This window comes from Oryza brachyantha, chromosome 1 (genome assembly GCF_000231095.2).
Source record: "Oryza brachyantha chromosome 1, ObraRS2, whole genome shotgun sequence".
In the NCBI taxonomy this organism is placed as follows: domain Eukaryota; kingdom Viridiplantae; phylum Streptophyta; class Magnoliopsida; order Poales; family Poaceae; genus Oryza; species Oryza brachyantha.
This window is the reverse complement of record NC_023163.2, coordinates 15,788,709-15,806,493: the sequence shown is the minus strand read 5'-3', so window position 1 is coordinate 15,806,493 and position 17,785 is coordinate 15,788,709. Positions and strand designations below refer to the sequence as shown.

Below are 17,785 nucleotides of genomic sequence, written 5' to 3'. Positions count from 1 at the left end.
TTTATAGATTACTTCTTCTGCCAGGCTTACTCTGTTTCGCAACTCCATTTACACCCACCAAATCTCAAAGTTTCATACAGATTTGTGTTTTCCAATGTACATGTTTATAGAACTAGTGTTTCGATAGAGACCTGTTAAGATTAGACATATATCTATAAATCTAATATACACTTATTTACAACTTGAATAGTGGATTACACCTTCAATTGTAATTTTTATGTAAACAAGTTTCACTAAAAGCCTAAATTGATACTAAGCCGTCAATAAACTATCCCTTGGTTGAAGCGTTTGAGTCATACATATTGGCCTATTAATTACCTTTTTAGGAGATTCACTCAAAATTTACGTAGACCTTGATCAACCATGGAGATCGTATAGGCGTATTCTTTTAAGAATACTCTATAGACCAACATATTCATTATTTAAAGCCCACATAAGAGATCAAGACAACACATGACCTAATTTACAGTTTCAAGAGCATATGCATCTTTAATTAGAGTCATCATACATAGAGGCAAAAATAGACAAAAATGCCACAATTTTATACTCTTAAATGGTTAGTATTTTTTTTGTTATGCCTAAAATGTAATAAATTTGAAAACAGGATGTTCTATATAAGCACAATACTGTGGCAGACTATAAATATAAATGCATATGAACTTATGTGCTCAGGTATATTTATTAGTTGATGTACACAGTATATGCATATGAACTTATGCGGATATGTTCCTTGATATCACCCTCGTCCTTAGATATGGTGTTTGGGATCAGGGATTATTTTTAGTCTCTTGTCCCATCAAATGTTTGGACACTTATTATAAATAGTAAACGTAGACTATTAATAAAAACCCATCCATAATCTTGGACTAATTCACGAGACGAATCTATTGAGCCTAATTAATCCATGATTAGCCTATGTGATGCTACAGTAAACATGCTCTAATTATGGAGTAATTAGGCTTAAAAATTCATCTCGCGGATTACCACTCATTTATGAAATTAGTTTTTTTATTAGTCTATGTTTATGTTGACGTCAAAAATGTGATCTGACGTGTCACACACGAAGGCCTAGGAGTCGATCTTAGACAACTCCAGTGCAGGACCTAAATTGTTAGAATGATGTGCGGGCATGCCAGTCAGTTTGATCTTGCAACTATAAGATAAACAGTAAAGCAAGTCGATCGGCTATCGAGCCGATAGGTGACTAAATATCCAGCCGATCGGATACTGATGCAGCCGCGTTTAGTCGATAGGATAAATGGTCGGCCATAAAAGCTTGGATCGGCTAGAAACTCACTAGAAATAGACTTAAAGTAAATATTAAACCAATGCGATCCGCCAAGTTACCTATTAATCTTAGTCGATCGGATGAACCCCTATAACCAGATCAAATTAGACATAGAGAGATTGGACTTAACCAAGACAGTATGAAGTCGAGCACGATATGGTTATAGAAAACATGAAGATCGATAAAGCTAATAAATAAACCGATAAATTACTTGGAATAAACAATGAATCATACGTTACGATCGGCTAACACCAATTTGCATGTAATTCTCATAGGCCGATGCAACATAAATAACTACCGATCTAACTAAATCAAGCTGATTGGTATAGAAACAATGCGGTAAAACAATCAGCTACTCTATTGATGCAAATATGATAAGCATGTAGATCGGCAAAAATCATCGGCTATAGACGACGGATAAACAACCAAGATCTATAAAATACCTAGCCTAGATTGCTAAGGATAATCATAGAAGATCGGACTCAACCGAGACAGTTCAAGATTAAACCTAGCAATGTCAGGATAGATACTAAACATAGATTATTATCAAGCCAATGAGCCGATCACTGGTAACTTATCGACTGGTACTCCAATAAAACAATGAACAAAATACGTCGATCTAATATAAACTATCTGACAAACGCAATCTACTAGATCGGACCAAACCGAGACAGTACTAGATTGAATATGTCAAACAGGAAATATCAAACCCAAGTAGATCACCCAAAGTGGTCGACCAGATTAACTCAGAATACGAAAGTGATTACCATGGCCGGCGGAACATAGGACTTACCCCTCCGTCGGAGATCGAGACGATGCAGCCTCACGTCAGGTGCCAAGTTCCGCCGGAGTTGAAACCTCGGTTAGGAGGGTGGCGATGCACCGAGAGTAATTGATCTATTCATTGGTAGATGAAAAACAATAACCCCGGACATACATATTTATACCCTCGGGTTGAGGCTAGGCCGTGTTGAACACGACATACAACTCCTAATAGATAAAAAGAAATAACAAACTTCTACTTACATTCTCTCTAACACACAAGTCCCGATTGGATTCTAACTCCCTTAGAGATAAAATAAAAATCCTAACTAACTCCAATTAATACATAAATTTGCGCCGCCAAGCCCTGGGTCTTCACGATTCTTTCTCGAATTTGAACTCTTCCGGATAAAATTTCTATCGACGATTGCACCATTCCTTATCCGAATCCAATACGAAAATTTACCAAATTTTGATGTTAATAGTTTAATACTTCAAATTAGTGTCCAAACATCCGATGTGACATAGGTTAGCCCCATCTAAACAATCCCCAGAGTCATTGAACTCGGTGAAATTTTTTGACCAATTTGCCATTAAATCAATATACTTTTATTCTCCTGTCATTGAGAAGAACGAACTCAATAAGAATGCCATTGAGTCGAGTAGCCAATTGACAAACTATCACTATTGGCATTTTTACTTGTGCAAATGTTAACTTCCCGATCTTCTTCATCCCATATTTTCTCATCTTCCTTTCTCTTTGTCCATGAGCATTGAGTTCCTTTTCAACGCCAAATACACTTAGGCCTCCTTTGGATTGCATAAATTTTGGAGAAAAATTAAATAATTCAATTTCTATAGGAGTTTTTTACTGTTCACTCCTTTTGATCGGAGGAAAATGTCATATGAAATTTTCCTTTGCCATGATTTCGTAGGAATTCTATAGAAATTTGAACATTCATTAGAAGCTCTTTCTTATTTTTCTTTGAGAAGTCCAAGGCAAATCAATGCATGGGACTTCAAATAATCATAATCTAAACATTCATCAAAACATCAAAAATATATTTGTACTTAATTAGTAATAATCCTGTGTGTTTATCTATTCCTATGTTCCAAACAACATGTGTGATGTTTTTTCGTGAGTTTTCAATCATATATTTTCCATGTACAATTATATAACATTCCAATGTTTTTACGTTCATGTGTTTTCAAAGGAGACTTTAACAGTAGGAGATGTAAATAAACTCAATGACAAATAATAAATCTTCCCAGCAAATGCGATCGAAATGCCAAAGTGTGATGTACGGAGACCGAAAGGCTCTTTTTCGGAGAAAAAATGAAACAATTTATTAGCATAAAAATAATGTATAGATAAAACTTTTATATATGTGTCTATTATGATTAGGAGGAAACCATATAAAATAATCTATGCTGAAAAAATATAACTCAACTGTAAAATTAAGTTTAAAATTTTAGATTTTGGTTTATATGCAGGAGCGGAAGCATATAAGGGTCTCTTCGTTTCCAAAAAAATTTGAAGGAAAATCAAATCTTCAAACGCTCTCTTCACTCTCTGGGCCTCCACGAGCCTATTTTGCCTCATCCACTACACAAACAAAAGCACGCAGCACCTCAACGCCGACGACTCACCCCGCGCGTCCCCCGGTTTCATACTTTCATCTCGCCGCCGCCGGCGGCGCTACCCCGCGAGCGCGGCAGCACAGCGTCGTTAGGAGACAGCGCCCGTCAACCTTCTCCTGCCGCCGGGCAGGAGCACACAGCGGAGATGCTCCTCCCGGCCCTTCTCGCCGCCGCGCCCCCGCCGCCGCTTGGCACCACCAGCGCCGCTGCCCCGAGCTCACGCCTCGCGAATCCCCGGTTCCCTCGCCTCCGGCGCCCCTGTGGTCTCGTGGTGTCCCGACGCCTGGGCCTCGGAGAGGCGGCGCGCGCAGCAGCCACCGAGCGAGGTGCCACTGAGGAGGAGGAGGAGGAGGGGCAGGAGGGGTTCCCGGAGTGGGGGAGCGGCGACGAGGATGACTACGACCATGACCCCGAGATCGCCGACATCATGGGAGACTACTTCGACGACCCCAACAAAGCCCAGTCCCGCGCAAGTCCCGCGTCTCGCCACCCTTTCACTCTGTAGTTGTACAGCACTGTACTCTGCATCTGAAATCTTCCAAAGTTGGTTTGCAGATGGAGGAGAGGATAAAGAAGAAGCGGCACAAGATCGTGCAGGCCAAGACCGGCTCACCAAACCCCATGAAGGTCATCTTCAGCAAGTAATGCCACTCTTGTACTAACTGTCATCTTGTCATGCCGATGGCATCATAGAATATAGTGATGCAATTAGTTAGTAGGAGTATTAATACTTGACAGCTGACAGTATGTGGGAGTCTCCCCTTGATTGTGTAATTGACTTGCTGCTGTTGCGTGTGCTAGGTTTGACTTCTCCAATTCGTACATATGGTTTGAGTTCTACCATGCTCTACTGCCCAAAGATGTGACCTTAATTTGTGATGTAAGTTCTTTTCCCCCACCTAAAGAAAGTATGCATCATTCTTGAACAAATGTGTGAATATTGAATCAGATACATTCAAAAATTTAATCAGGAGGCTGCAATTTCCTTTTATATTTCTCTTTACTGTGTTTGCAGGCTCTGCGGTCATGGCATATAGTTGGGCGCCTGGGTGGGTGCAATTCTATGAATATGCAGGTAAACTTGTGTGGCTCCCAGTATATTAATTCGTAGTGTTCATTCTTCATTCCTATGGTTGTCAATAGCGAACACAGACAGTGTATAACATCTAGATTCTTTCTCTCACATACCGTGGTAGCTTAAGTTCTTTGATAGTTTGATGGGTGGGAATCAGAGGATTTTGTTCTGAGAAATCACGCTTTGATTTGACTTCTGTATTTTTCGGTAAGGGCCTTTAAATACCTTTGTTTCTCTTTCAGTTATCACAGTTGCCTTTAGACTGTCAAAGACCAACTTATGATGCTCTTGAAGGAGCAAATACCACCCCAACATCCTTTTACAATATTGGTGATCTTGAGATTCAAGATAATCTAGCACGCGTATGGTATGTAGTCTCCCTCCTGGTCCTTTTTTTTTTTTTTAATTTCAGTGGCATGCAACGTAGCACAAGCTTATTGAACATGAGCAATATTATCAGCTCCTCTTTAATGGTTTGTACCACTGGGTCTCAAACCTGTCATCATTATTAGTTTTTTGTATAAGCGAGTTTATTGAAAAAGGAAACCATGAGATGCAGATAGAACATTATAATTTATCAACATAAAGACCATAGTAACTCTGTGGTTTAGTAGTTGTGATACACTAGCAGACCAGCTTTTGTGACTTGTGACTCAAATACTTGTGATGAGGGAAAAAAAGTAACAACTATTACCATTCAAGACAATAATTATGGTAACGTATGGTTTCTAGAGGTTAGCAACACTTTCTATGTTATCATACCAATATAAATTTATGCAATATCTAGTAGAACACCGGTACCAATTTTCTCAGGCTCTTTTGGTGGGCATGTGCGAAGAATATCCTAGTTTTCTTTCAAGTAGAGAACATTGTACATGTTATACTTGTTCAAGTTAAATCACATTGAAATCAACAATGACCCTTTACTTCCATCCTATTGTTTTCAACAGGGTAGACATTGGTATTCACGAACCGTTGCTTTTGGACATCCTGCTTAATGCATTAACGACCATAAACTCAGAGTAAGAACCTTAAACTTCATATCGTCACGGTTTTGTCACTGAACACATGGAGATGTTATTTCAATTTACCAGGATCAGGTTGGCAGGATGGTGCAGTTGAATACTTAGATATGCTTCGCATTATGTGTGTTTCCCTGTCTTCCTATTTGGAGTGCCCAGTAATGGTGGTATCTTAATATAAATGTGTATGTTGAACTAATTGAAATGGATGAAAACTCAGTTGTTTTACCTCGTTACCTATCTAGAATCCTCATAACCTGGTGTCCTACATGAACACTGCATTATTTGTCTCAATATTCCACACTGGCATTTACATTGTTCTATGACGGATTGCATTCTCATTATTGGAAATGGAACAGCTGCAATTTATGTTCTGTGAGGAGTGCATTCTGTAATCTGTATTAATTGATTTCCATCGTTAATAATACAAGCGGTTGTTTAAAGTCTTGTTTTGTATTCGCTCTTCATATAAAAAAATTAAAATCAAATGAAAAAGCTGTTGCATAAGTAATTAATGATTTGGAAACTGATCTCGATGGAGTGTTGGATTGAAATGAGTGGCTGCAAAGCTTGCCTGAATCATGTGTCACTAGTGGAAGAAATGTCTGTAATCTCCATGACATGTTGACATGACACAACAATCAATATTTCATTTGAGGAAGGGAACCCAAATGGAAGTAAAACCTCATTCTATTGCTACATCCTTTTCAAGTGGGGTTATTTCCCAGAATCACACTGTTGACTTTCAGAATCTCGACTTTAAAAGGCGTATATTAATGTATTCATGTATTGAACAATACAATCTCATTTGATTTTTGTTTCATTTCTGCAGTCATGTGGGCATTAAGCAAGTACAGTTTGGAGGGAGTGAATTTCAGAACTGGAGTGAGGACTTGAAAACAGAAGAAGCTGGATATAGTGTCCACAAAATTTAGAAAGCTTAGCCCTATTATAGCAGAAGCAGCTGCTGTCCTGCTTAAGTGCTGATATAGCTATAGCACGGATCCAACATAGATTCCTGAATCACACACCTCACCAGGGCTTCAACCGCTATGATCTTGCAGAACTAATTGAGAAGAATAGTCACCATACCATCGTTAATCCTGAAAAGCTGATTGCCATTTTTCTGGAAAGACCAAATAATCTTTGCTTGGAAAAGGTTGCCAATTATTCTGCAATGAAGCTATGGCCCATCAAGATTCAAATAGATCCTAAGATGAGCAAAGGCGCGATGCGATGGTTTCTTCATTGTCATCTACTTGGAAAGAAGGCAACAAAGTATGGTGATTGATAGATATCATGAGTCACAAATCCTGACTGAGCAATATGAAAAATCAACCAAGTTTGTGAAATGCTCAGATAAAAAATTCAAGGAATATATGTATATGTTGTTAAACTTTTTAGGCAAGAGTTCATTTTTGGAAAGCTGTTACAGAAATTTTGTTTTCGATTAATCAAGAGAGATTCCAAATTTAACAATTTTCACGATTGATTGCTTCGTTTATTTCATATTAAAGGTCATATTTGATTTATCCTAAGTTAAACCACTCTAAGTTTGACTAAGTTTATAGGAAACTATTCTAACACCTATGGCACCAAGTTAATTTTTATTAGATCCATCGTTAAATATATTTTCAGTGTATTTATGTTGCGCTGAAAATATTCTATATGTTTTATAAGCTTAGTCGAACTTAAATAAGTTTGAGTTTAAAAGACAAATCCAAAATGATACACCTATGTTAGCTTAGAATTGATAACTTCCACCCCTCCGAAGTAGTCTCAAAATAAATCAGAAACTCTTGGACAGAGAGAGAGAGAGAAGCAATAGAAAGAAAGCGAAACACGTTAACACGACATAATCGAGGCATGAAAGAATGAATGAATTTATTGAAAAACAAAACAAATTGAACTCTGGCGCCACGGTAAAAAGTCAAAAAAGAAGAAGAAGAAAAAAGAGAAAAATATGGGATCATCACAATTTACAAAGACTTGACCGAGAGAGAGGTGAGCGAGGACGAGGACACGAGGCTTCACGGTGCAGTTTCGATATCGCCGCCGTCACCGTCGCCGTCGCGGGCGCGGGTGGACATGGCCCCGCGGCCGCGGGAAGAGGCCGAGGAGCGGGACCTGGCCGCGGCCGCCCTCGGCGAGCCGAAGCTGATCTGGCGAGCGTAGGCGACGACGGCCTTGGCCCACTTCCTGATCTGGCTCTTCAGCCTCCCGGCGTCGACGTCCCGGAGCGACCCCGGCCCCACGCCGCTGAGCTCCAGCCCGGAGAAGCACCGCGCGTACCGCACTCCCCCCTTCCCCTTCCCCGCCGCCGCCTCCTCCTCCTCCTCCTTCCTCCTCCCGCCGCCGCCGCCGCTCTCTCCTCCTCCCCCTGCCTGCCGTTGCTGCCCCTCCGGCGCCGCCATTTCCTTCTCCCCGAGCGACATCGCCGGCGACAACGATACTCGCGGCCCCACCGAATCAAAAAACGATCCTAGCTCTCTCGCGTTGGTATACACTGTATTATATATGTGCGTGTGCAGTTCTTGGTCTCTTGGAGGAAGGAAGCTAGCGCGCGCGCGCGCTCGCACGTACGCGTGTGCGCGGTGCCCGCCCGGGCGGGTTGGCAAGGCGAGCAAGCAAAAGAGAGAGAGAGAGGAAGGGAAGCTAAAGAGCACGTCAACGACGACGCCGTGCGTGCGGGGTCGCCACGGTTCCGGCTGATGAGTTTGCAAGGAGGGGCAGCCAGCCAGCAGCCGCGGTATATATGGGAGCGCCGACCTACTGTCATTGTTCCCTAGGGTGAGGGTTCTCAAGATGGTGGGTTCGAGGACGAAATTTATGGCCCATAGGGGCTGTTTGGAGTTTAGCCCATCAGACCATCTTCAACAACTTATCTATCTCATTCAACTTATCTATCTTATTTTTTATAGGGATGAAAACGGATCGAATACGGTCGGAAACCAGCTCTATCATATTCGTTTTCATATTTCTTTTCGGAATCGAAATCAGAATCGGATACTCGGATATGAAAACGGAATTGAATATTATCGAATACAAATACGGAGTGAATACGGATCGAAACAAATACGGTGATGAATATTAATCGGAACATAAAAACCTCTTAAACTAAGCTTCACGTATCATGGAAGAAATATAACTTGTTATTTTTTAATATAAGTATATAACTTATCAATATTTTTAAATATAAGTAATTACTAATACTATAAAAAGAAATATCCGTTGCGGTTGTATGGTCATGGATGCCTAGACTATTTGAAGTCAGTTAATTAGAACTAGCTAAGGTTAACACTAGTTTGGCCGTTGGGATGGACTTCTTTAGGTCGAGCTGATTTGATTGAATGGTTAATGCATAGGTCCGGATATCCGGAAAAAAATCCGGATACTATCCGACGGATATCACCCGTACCGTTTTCATTTCCGTATCAAAAAAAAAATCCGAATCCGAATCCGAAAATTTCTGGAACCCGACCGAAGCTATCCGAATCCGAAAAACGATCCGGTCGGGCAGAAATTATCCGAATCACTTTCAACCCTAATCCTTCATCCTATAAATAGAAAATGAAGAGTAAAAATTAAGCTCCAGCAGAACATCTATCTCATCATCTATTTTTGGATGTTATCCATATTAGGAGAGAAACTCTATATTTAGATGTTCTCTCCAATCCTCCAAATAGATATAAAAGATGTCATATATAGATGATCTGCTGGAGTATAAAGGGATATAAAGGATGAAGTTGTTTTAGATGATCATCCAAATGAAAATATGGATGACTAAATTTAGATGAGTTGTTAGGGATGCTCTTAGTCCCATCGAATGCTTGGACCCTTTTAAAAATAGTAAACGTAGACTATTAATTAAACCTATCCATAATCTTGGACTAATTTGCGAGACGAATCTATTGAGCCTAATTAATCCATGATTAACCTATGTGATGCTACAGTAAACATACTCTAATTATGAATTAATTAGGCTTAAAAAATTCGCCTCGTGAATTAGCACTCATTTATGAAATTATTTTTTTATTAGTTTATATTTAATACTCCAAATTAGTGTCCAAACATCCGATGTGACATAAGGCTAAAAAGTTTAGCCCCATCTAAACAACCCCATAGTATTTTCACTTATATTTATTTTGACTTTTAATCATATAGATTATTTTTATATTTGTTTTTAGATCGCTAAAAACATGTACGTAAAAGTTTAGTTATAAATATCTTTTTAATTGTTAATAAGTTTGTTTCGCTTATGCTTAATTTAAGTGAAACAATGAGGTGGTTTATGCCTTCCCACCAAAAGCTTGCGGCGTTTCCGAAGATAGGGTGGCATTTGATTTTTATTATAACTATTTAAAATAATAAATGACTAAATAACTATTATGACTGCGTTCTTTTACTAGATTTTATCAACTTTTTCCTTCGTTTTTGCACGCACATTTTCCAAACTACATTTTATTTAAAAAAATATGAATAGTTCATCATCTCACATTTTTAAAGTATAATTTTAATTTTATAGTAGTTAATTCCATAATTTATACCATTAAATAGCTATCCCAAAATCAAATAATTTTTTATCTTTCTGTCTTTGTCACCAAAAGAACGCACCCTACGTAGTGAAATTTTACCTTACAAAAGCTAATAATATTTTTTATGTAGAAAATTTTTGTACAAATATACAATTTAGAGTTTTGAAATTAAAGCATGCACACGAAAATCCAGATTTGAATCCAATTACATATTTTAGATTTTTTTCGAGCACACTTTTCAAACTCCTAAACAATATATTTCATAAAAAAGTCATATAAGAGTTTTTTCCCTAATCTTTCTAAAATAAAATTCTCGGTATATCCTGAAATACCTACCACATAAATTAGATAATATTTTAATCTCAGTTATCTTAAGCAACATTAGATCAAAATGTTGTCTACGTGGAGAGGATGCAAGAGCAAGAGATGACTTGGAAATGGCGTCACAGAGAGAAACGTGAGGGGGTTGTGACTTGTGAGAAGGAAATACTTCATGTCTAGGCATGTAGAGATAACATTGAAAATTAAAAAGTGCTATCCATGGTAAGCCGGGCGTTTCTATAATTTTGTGGTTCTGGTCAAACCTTGAATTTAAAACAATATTATGATTTCTCGTATGAAAATGACATGAGTAAATTCATCATGAAAAATATTTAAAATTTCTTTTATGATGAATGAATATTAAGGTGAATATATTTGTGTTTGCTGTACAGATAGACCTGATGAATCACTCATGCTTTATACTACCTCTGTTTCAATAACGTAAGATGTTTGACTTTTTTGGTTGCAACGTTGGACCATTCGTCTTATTCAAAAATTTAGTATAAATATAAAAAATGACAAGTCATGCTTAATGTTCTTTTGATAACAAAGTAAGTCACAAGAAAAATAAATAATTCATAATTTTTTGAATAAGACGAATGGTCAAACATTGTAAAAAAAAGTCAAACATCTTACGTTATGAGGCGGAGGGAGTATTGTTTAATGCAACTGAATGGGTTGCCATTTTTCTCCCCCTCTTTCAACACAATTCACATTTTAGTTACGATGAGCACCCAATTGCAAAATCAGTTAGCATATTGCATACATACATATGCGACAAATAGTTAAAAGAATGTCCAGTATTAGTTACAAAAGTACTTAATTCCACGTTTCTCTTTGTTTGGGAAGCCAAATGAAAAGATAATGACAATGAAATGACTATCATATATTATTAAAGAATTTATAGTGTTGAAAAGTACAAGCAATCAATTAGTTAAAATTATAGTGTATTGTGTACACATCTATTGGAGGCTATATTGATGTCCCTAGCTAGGTTAAGCCGAAAAGAACAGAAAATCCATAACAGTAGTCATGGCGGTCGAAAAATTAAAACGACGTGCCATGACTCATGGAAGTGGTTTGCTGGAATGAGCAAGTGACAATACAATTCCAGCTCACCGCCGCCGCGTAGCTAGCGTAATTAGTAATAATCTTACAAGTCAAGAGATTGACATGGTCATGGGTCAGGCTATTTCTTCCGGAAACGGCCTACCAATGCATTTTAAAACGTAATACGTACCATCGCCAAATGACAGTTGGTACATACCGTTGCTTGATTAATCCTAGCTTTGAGAATCTTGCGTACACCGATGAACAATGACGTCTCGGTCGGTAGGATCAATGTCCATTGCTTAAACTATATAAGCGCAAGCAATCTACAATTAATTAATTAATTAGTACTTTCGCCATTTTGTATTATAAAATATTTTATATTTGCACTAAGTTAAGACTATTCGATTTTGATCGAGTTTTCGAGTTGAAAATAATGCTATATTTTTTTTGTTAAAGTTGAAAAAAATGATTTAGCATAAACCTAAAATAGTGTATAATATGAAACATATGGAATATGTATGTAAGAGTTTCCCTCACTTAGCAAGCAAGTAAATTCCAATTTTCTTTTTGGAACAAAACTGTCTCGCAGTAAGAAATTGAAATATCAACGTTGGTGGCTGCTGGTGCCAGATGTTTTTCAGAGAACTTTCACGGGGTATCAACGCCCATAAGCCCATTCAGATAGCTGATAGCCCACACATTTGACCTTGGCCGTATGTCCGTCGCTTTGACCCCTTGTAAGATTCAACTTGTGTTAATTAGTAGGGCCTCCAAAACATTCAAATAATTTTGGGGTCAATTCAGACGGTCGAAGGGTTCTCTACCGATTAGTTTAGCATTATGAGAAGCTGTTAATAAAGTACTCCTAGCTTCTTTCTTAGAATCTTAAAATGCTGGGTTTTCTAGTTTCTACCTTGCGGTTTGTATTTTTGGATTTTATAGATCCTCATAGTCTAAATAAGAATTTTGAAAAACATACCAATCTTCTTTGATTTCTTCTAGACTGTAATATTGACATTTTAGTTTTTTTTGAGAAATTTATCTATACCATATGTAAAAGAAGCTAGTGGTAGTGGCAATGAATCTGTCACCACCACTAGAGTGGATGACATGTGGGTCCCGTATAGGTCTGGACAAGGCGGGAGGACGACTGCCGTTGGAGAGGGAGCAACGTTGTCGCCCGTCATCGGGTCGCCGTCGCCGTCGTGGCCGGGTCGCTGTCGCCGTTGCCGAGCGGGGCGCTCTCATGCCGCGCCACCCCGCCGCTGGCCACCGGCCCGCCGCCGCCACCCCACGGACAAGGTGAGAGGAGGACTGCCGTTGGAGAGGGAGCGAGGCCGTCGCCGTTGGGTCGCCCCGCGGCCCCTGCCCCGCCGCCGCAGGAGAGGGAGGGAGGGATGGAGGGGAGAGAGTGAGAGTAGGGTTAGGTTTTTTAAATTAGCTTTGTAGGCTTTTATTTTTAATGGGCTTTTAAAATTTATAATATCTCTTTTTTTATTTGTATTCTGTTTTTAAGAAAAAAAGTTAACCAAGGGTTACATGTGTCAACTAGTCTCACTTAATGATATTTTTAAAATATAAAATCCTGTTGCAAAGCACGAGAGATTTGCTAGTTTTATAAATAGATCTCTGGAAAAACTTATTGCACAAATTAATCTTTTTGACCGCACTAACGTCACTAGTCTGTCGTTGTATAGGACGTCCCCAATGATATTGATGTCGTCCTCTGGCCACATGAACATGACATAATGATCAAAAAGGTATATTCATACAATAAATTTTTTAGAGATTTATTTACAAAATAAGTTTTCTAAAAGTACCAAAACATCAAAAATTCAGTTCTTCTGGAGGCTCAACTCCTTTCCTTTCTAACCAATGGCCTTTACCATGAGGAGCATGGGCCTGGCCCATCTACGGAGTTCTGGGAGGTGGGTGGGGCTCATGGAGAGAGAGAGAGTCCGAAACACGCAAGCAACCACCGACCCGGAGGCCGGAGCGGAGTGGGGTTTCGTGTCGCGTCGCGGCGGCATTCATGGCTGGCCGCGTCCGCTGCCGCCCTGGACGCCACGAGACGAGACGTGCCCCACTCGACAACCCAAACCCCAACCCCTCCTCCCTCACCCCCCACCCTCTTTTCTTTTCCCCCTCTCCCCCTTCGCTTCTCCTCCCCTGGCTGTCCCCCCTCCTCGTGACGTGAACTCGTGATCCCCACCCCCCAGATTCCCCGTCGGTCGTCGCTCCGCCTCCCCGGAGGAAAGACCCGCGCCGCCATGAATCCCGAGTAGTAAGTCGCTCCCTCCCTCCCTCCCTCTCTCCCCTTGCTTCTCATAGTTTCCTCCTCCTCCTCCTTGCGGTTGCTTCTGCGGGTCGGTGGCTGTGTTTGGTTGGTTGGTTGCGTCGTAGCTGTCGGCGGTGGGCGTGGCTTGGGGGGGGGGGGGATCGGGCTTGAGAGGCGGCCGATCTCGCCGTCGACGGGCGCGGGGAGGTTCCGGTGGCCGCCGATTCGCCTTCCCGGGCCGTGGATTCCGCGGCCTAGCCTCCCTGTGCGTGGGGTGCTTTTCGTTAGTCGTTACCTGCTTGGCCCCCACGCCGCCGTCGGGGTTGCAGATTCTCGGATGCGTGGCGCTTTTTGCGCTACCTCTAGCCGCGCGCTGGTGTATTCATTCTCGCCCCGAGCGTTTCTGTGCTTCCGCAGGTGTTTGTTGCATGAGTTTGGCTTGCTGTGGTGAGTATAAATGATTTGATATGGTGCTTTGGTGATTGTGCAGTGACTACCTCTTCAAGCTCCTGCTCATCGGAGACTCCGGCGTGGGGAAGTCTTGCCTGCTTCTGAGGTTTGCGGTGAGGATCAATCACTTTGTTGCCCTGTCTTGGGAATTCCTTTTCGTGTAGGGTATGGTTTGTGTAGCAGAGCCCAATCCACCACAAGCTCTGACCCGTATTGCATTTGACAAACCTTCAAGCAAATTGATCATAAGTCCGTTAACTTTAAGACAAGAAATTTGCTAATTGGTTTTTTTCCCAAAGCACATGCTGTTATCATGTAGTGATATTGCAAATGATACTGTTGCTTTACTTCTTAGATGTGTTCGTTGATCCAGACAAAACAATGCTGGCAGAATCGCAGGACTTGAGTTTGCAGGATAAGTTCCTCTGTTGGGTGTTCTATCTCTTGGCATATGACCCTGTCAGGAGCTGCATGCTATCTTTCAGGAAATCATAGAAATAATGATTACTCCCTCTGTTTCATAATGTAAGACGTTTTAGCTATGCTTAGATTCATCTATTAACCAATGTATATTGTTTATATATATGTCTAGATTCATTGATATCTATATGAATTTAGGATGCGCTAGAACGTCTTACATTATGAAACGGAGGTAGTAGATATTATTCTTAGATCAGTTAGCTGAATGTTGTTCTGCCTTGGGCAGTTTCAGCAAACAATTTCAAAAGAGATTGAGGTGTTTTGGACGTTTTGATGAGTTTCGTGGCATCTCAGTTTACTGTAGTTTTGCATCACAGCATTTCTAAAGTAAATAACAAACAACCTTGCAGAGACTGATTTAGGTAGTAGGTAGAGGCTTCCAAAAACAAAGAATGATTTAGTCATGTTTCTGTTTTCAATGTCCTCATTTCTCAACAATGATTCTGAGAGAAAGTAAACCAGTAATGATGGTCAAGGGGCAATCTAGGGCTGTAGGGCATTAACTTCTAGAGATCAGCTGCCATGGCAGCTCATAATTTAGTTAATTCTCCTAGCCTTGACCTAAGGATCTATCTTATTCGCTTTGCAGGATGATTCATATCTGGAGAGCTATATCAGTACTATCGGTGTTGATTTTGTAAGTTCAATTTCTCTGTGTGCATAAATACATGCTTGAAAGAGCCTTGTTTCTCCTGTATAGCCTTTTCACTCCATGCTTGATCTGCTAGAAAATCCGTACTGTCGAGCAAGATGGGAAGACAATAAAGCTGCAAATTGTAAGTGGGATATATGCTGGTTTCCAGAATCCAGACCAGCTGGAAAACTTTAGCTCTGATATGCCAACTTATTTTTCTTCTTTAGTGGGACACTGCTGGTCAAGAACGATTCAGGACCATTACGAGCAGCTACTACCGTGGTGCCCACGGGATCATTGTGAGCTCTCTTCACATTTATCATTATCCGTTTCCGATGGATTAATCCCTGTGCTTGGTACTTATGTAATGAATGTTCTGTAGGTTGTTTATGATGTGACTGATCAGGAGAGCTTCAACAATGTCAAGCAGTGGCTGAATGAAATTGACAGGTATGCCAGTGAAAATGTGAACAAGCTTTTGGTGGGTAACAAATGTGATCTAGCGGAGAAGAGAGTGGTTTCTTATGAGGCCGGCAAGGTATTTTTTCTTTTGTGCTTTGCTTATATAAATATCATTTGACTTTCATTGGATCATACCTTGTTCAACTAGCATACATATGTTTAACCATTGCAGGCCCTTGCTGATGAGATTGGAATACCATTCTTGGAGACCAGTGCGAAGGATGCAACAAATGTGGAGAAGGCGTTCATGACCATGGCAGGAGAGATAAAGAACAGGTGACAGAACTATTAACCTTTCTTAGGCATTTGGCTCCCATCGTATCGCTTTTGCAACTGCTTATAAGCTGAATTTTGAATTTTAAAACTTTGTTTTGGAGTTGATTTTATGGTTTTTTTCATCGTTGTTTATTTTCCAGCTTTTGCTTTTTAATCACTATGGACATATATATAGAAGTTTTACCCATAATTTTTTTTCATTTGCAAATAAACCAATTCGCTCTTGTTTCCAAAAAGCGAACGATGGGAGCCTCGAATGTGTAGACTTTGAAACTGCTACTTTGGTCTTTATAATTGTGATTACTACATAGAAAGAATGCATAGAGACGAATATGTTATTCTGGACCATAATCACTAGTATCTGTGTTCACCTTCATTAATTGACACGTCATTCTTTGTTTTCTTGAATAGGATGGCGAGCCAACCTGCTACAAATGCAAGCAAGCCTGCAACTGTGCAAATGCGAGGCCAACCTGTTGGCCAGCAAAGCAACTGCTGCTCTTGATTGTTGATTTAGATCAAAACAGTGTGCTTGTGCAGCAAGCAACACTTAATTGTCCATCCCTTTAAATTATGTCTATTAGTACTATCGAAAAGCTTGATGTGTCAGATGCTATTGGAAGAAGTCTGTCCCTAACTGTCACGAAGCAGCAGATGCTGTGGGCCTGTTTTAACGCTCTGTTCATATTTCCATCTTTATGTCCCAAATGCTGATGTTGGTATGGTGATAGTGCAATCCTGTCAAAGATTGCTTGTGTCAGGCATGCATTGCCTCCATAGTTGGCATTTTCCTGTAGATATTTATGTGTCGTTGCGATCCGATGTTTGTATCATATAGAAATTTATTTGAAGTTGGGATGATCCGTATTTGCATCCTGTAGAGATTTATGTGAAATCGGGATCCATTGTATTTCAATGTTGAAACAAGCATCATTCAACTCGATCTGTGATGGTAGTTTTTGAGAGGATTAGAGAGCTGTCTCGCGTGACTAAAGATGTTCTTTGCAATCAAATTTAAAAGTAATATGTATTATTGCAAAAGTAATTTACAGTCTTTTATAAAGATATAATTATGTGAGATTTTGTTATAAAATTATAATTACAATGAATATGCGGTGTATTTGAATCAAAAGTAATTTAAGAAATTTTATTTGAAGTTTAGGTGGAATATTTTCCTTGTTGATATAATATGACCATTGTTTGTTCGAATCCGCTCTGTTAACATCTCTATGCGAAAAGTACTATTCATACGATGAAAATATTAATTGTAAAATAATTCAAATAAGTTAAAGAGTCAAACAGGAACAACTTTTGTTGCTTTGGTTCACGGACCATCCTAATCAAAAACTAAAAAAATAAACTTATTTTGGGACTGATGGAGTAGAATACTAGGTGTGATCAATACTGTTTTGATCTAGTAGGACCACGTCTCGTAAAAATAACATAAGAGTGGATGTGATTTCTTCTAGTATAATGATTCTAGCCAAATGTTTATTTAGATTTATTAT

The 17,785-nt window shown here is 39.7% G+C and overlaps 3 protein-coding genes across 4 annotated transcripts; 2 read left to right on the top strand and 1 right to left on the bottom strand.

The window, feature by feature from the left end:
- The first annotated feature begins 3,615 nt into the window (after positions 1-3,615).
- LOC102701407 lies at positions 3,616-7,245 on the top strand. 2 transcript variants are annotated; one of them, XM_040526647.1, is made up of 7 exons: positions 3,616-4,160; positions 4,247-4,332; positions 4,493-4,571; positions 4,707-4,766; positions 5,009-5,133; positions 5,717-5,788; positions 5,861-6,084. In XM_040526647.1, the coding sequence occupies exons 1-7, from the start codon at positions 3,837-3,839 to the stop codon at positions 5,886-5,888; spliced, it is 774 nt and encodes a 257-aa protein (XP_040382581.1). In that variant the 5' UTR covers positions 3,616-3,836; the 3' UTR covers positions 5,889-6,084. The 2 variants fall into 2 exon arrangements, with proteins under 2 accessions (XP_040382581.1, XP_015694338.2); XM_015838852.2 differs by lacking the exon at positions 5,861-6,084 and adding an exon at positions 6,621-7,245 and having other exon boundaries at positions 3,619-4,160.
- Positions 7,246-7,538: 293 nt separating this feature from the next.
- On the bottom strand, positions 7,539-8,253 carry LOC107303583. The gene has a single exon (XM_015833523.2). The coding sequence runs from the start codon at positions 8,221-8,223 to the stop codon at positions 7,819-7,821; it is 405 nt and encodes a 134-aa protein (XP_015689009.2). The 5' UTR covers positions 8,224-8,253; the 3' UTR covers positions 7,539-7,818.
- A 5,613-nt stretch (positions 8,254-13,866) lies between these two features.
- On the top strand, positions 13,867-17,248 carry LOC102704008 (ras-related protein RIC1-like). The gene is made up of 8 exons (XM_006644204.3): positions 13,867-13,981; positions 14,466-14,538; positions 15,495-15,542; positions 15,634-15,681; positions 15,767-15,838; positions 15,922-16,077; positions 16,174-16,277; positions 16,689-17,248. Exons 1-8 carry the CDS (start codon positions 13,968-13,970, stop codon positions 16,780-16,782), a joined length of 609 nt encoding a protein of 202 aa, XP_006644267.1. The 5' UTR covers positions 13,867-13,967; the 3' UTR covers positions 16,783-17,248.
- Positions 17,249-17,785: the final 537 nt, after the last annotated feature.

Bases quoted from the DNA above. Each gene is read 5' to 3' on its own strand.
- LOC102701407 (XM_015838852.2), top strand. From the start codon at position 3,837: ATGCTCCTCCCGGCCCTTCTCGCCGCCGCGCCCCCGCCGCCGCTTGGC. The intron at 4,333-4,492 runs GTAATGCCACTC...TGCGTGTGCTAG, and splicing joins ATGAAGGTCATCTTCAGCAA to GTTTGACTTCTCCAATTCGT. The intron at 4,767-5,008 runs GTAAACTTGTGT...TTTCTCTTTCAG, and splicing joins GCAATTCTATGAATATGCAG to TTATCACAGTTGCCTTTAGA.
- LOC107303583 (XM_015833523.2), bottom strand. From the start codon at position 8,223: ATGTCGCTCGGGGAGAAGGAAATGGCGGCGCCGGAGGGGCAGCAACGG.
- LOC102704008 (XM_006644204.3), top strand. The intron at 15,543-15,633 runs GTAAGTTCAATT...TTGATCTGCTAG, and splicing joins GTACTATCGGTGTTGATTTT to AAAATCCGTACTGTCGAGCA. The intron at 16,278-16,688 runs GTGACAGAACTA...TTTCTTGAATAG, and splicing joins GCAGGAGAGATAAAGAACAG to GATGGCGAGCCAACCTGCTA.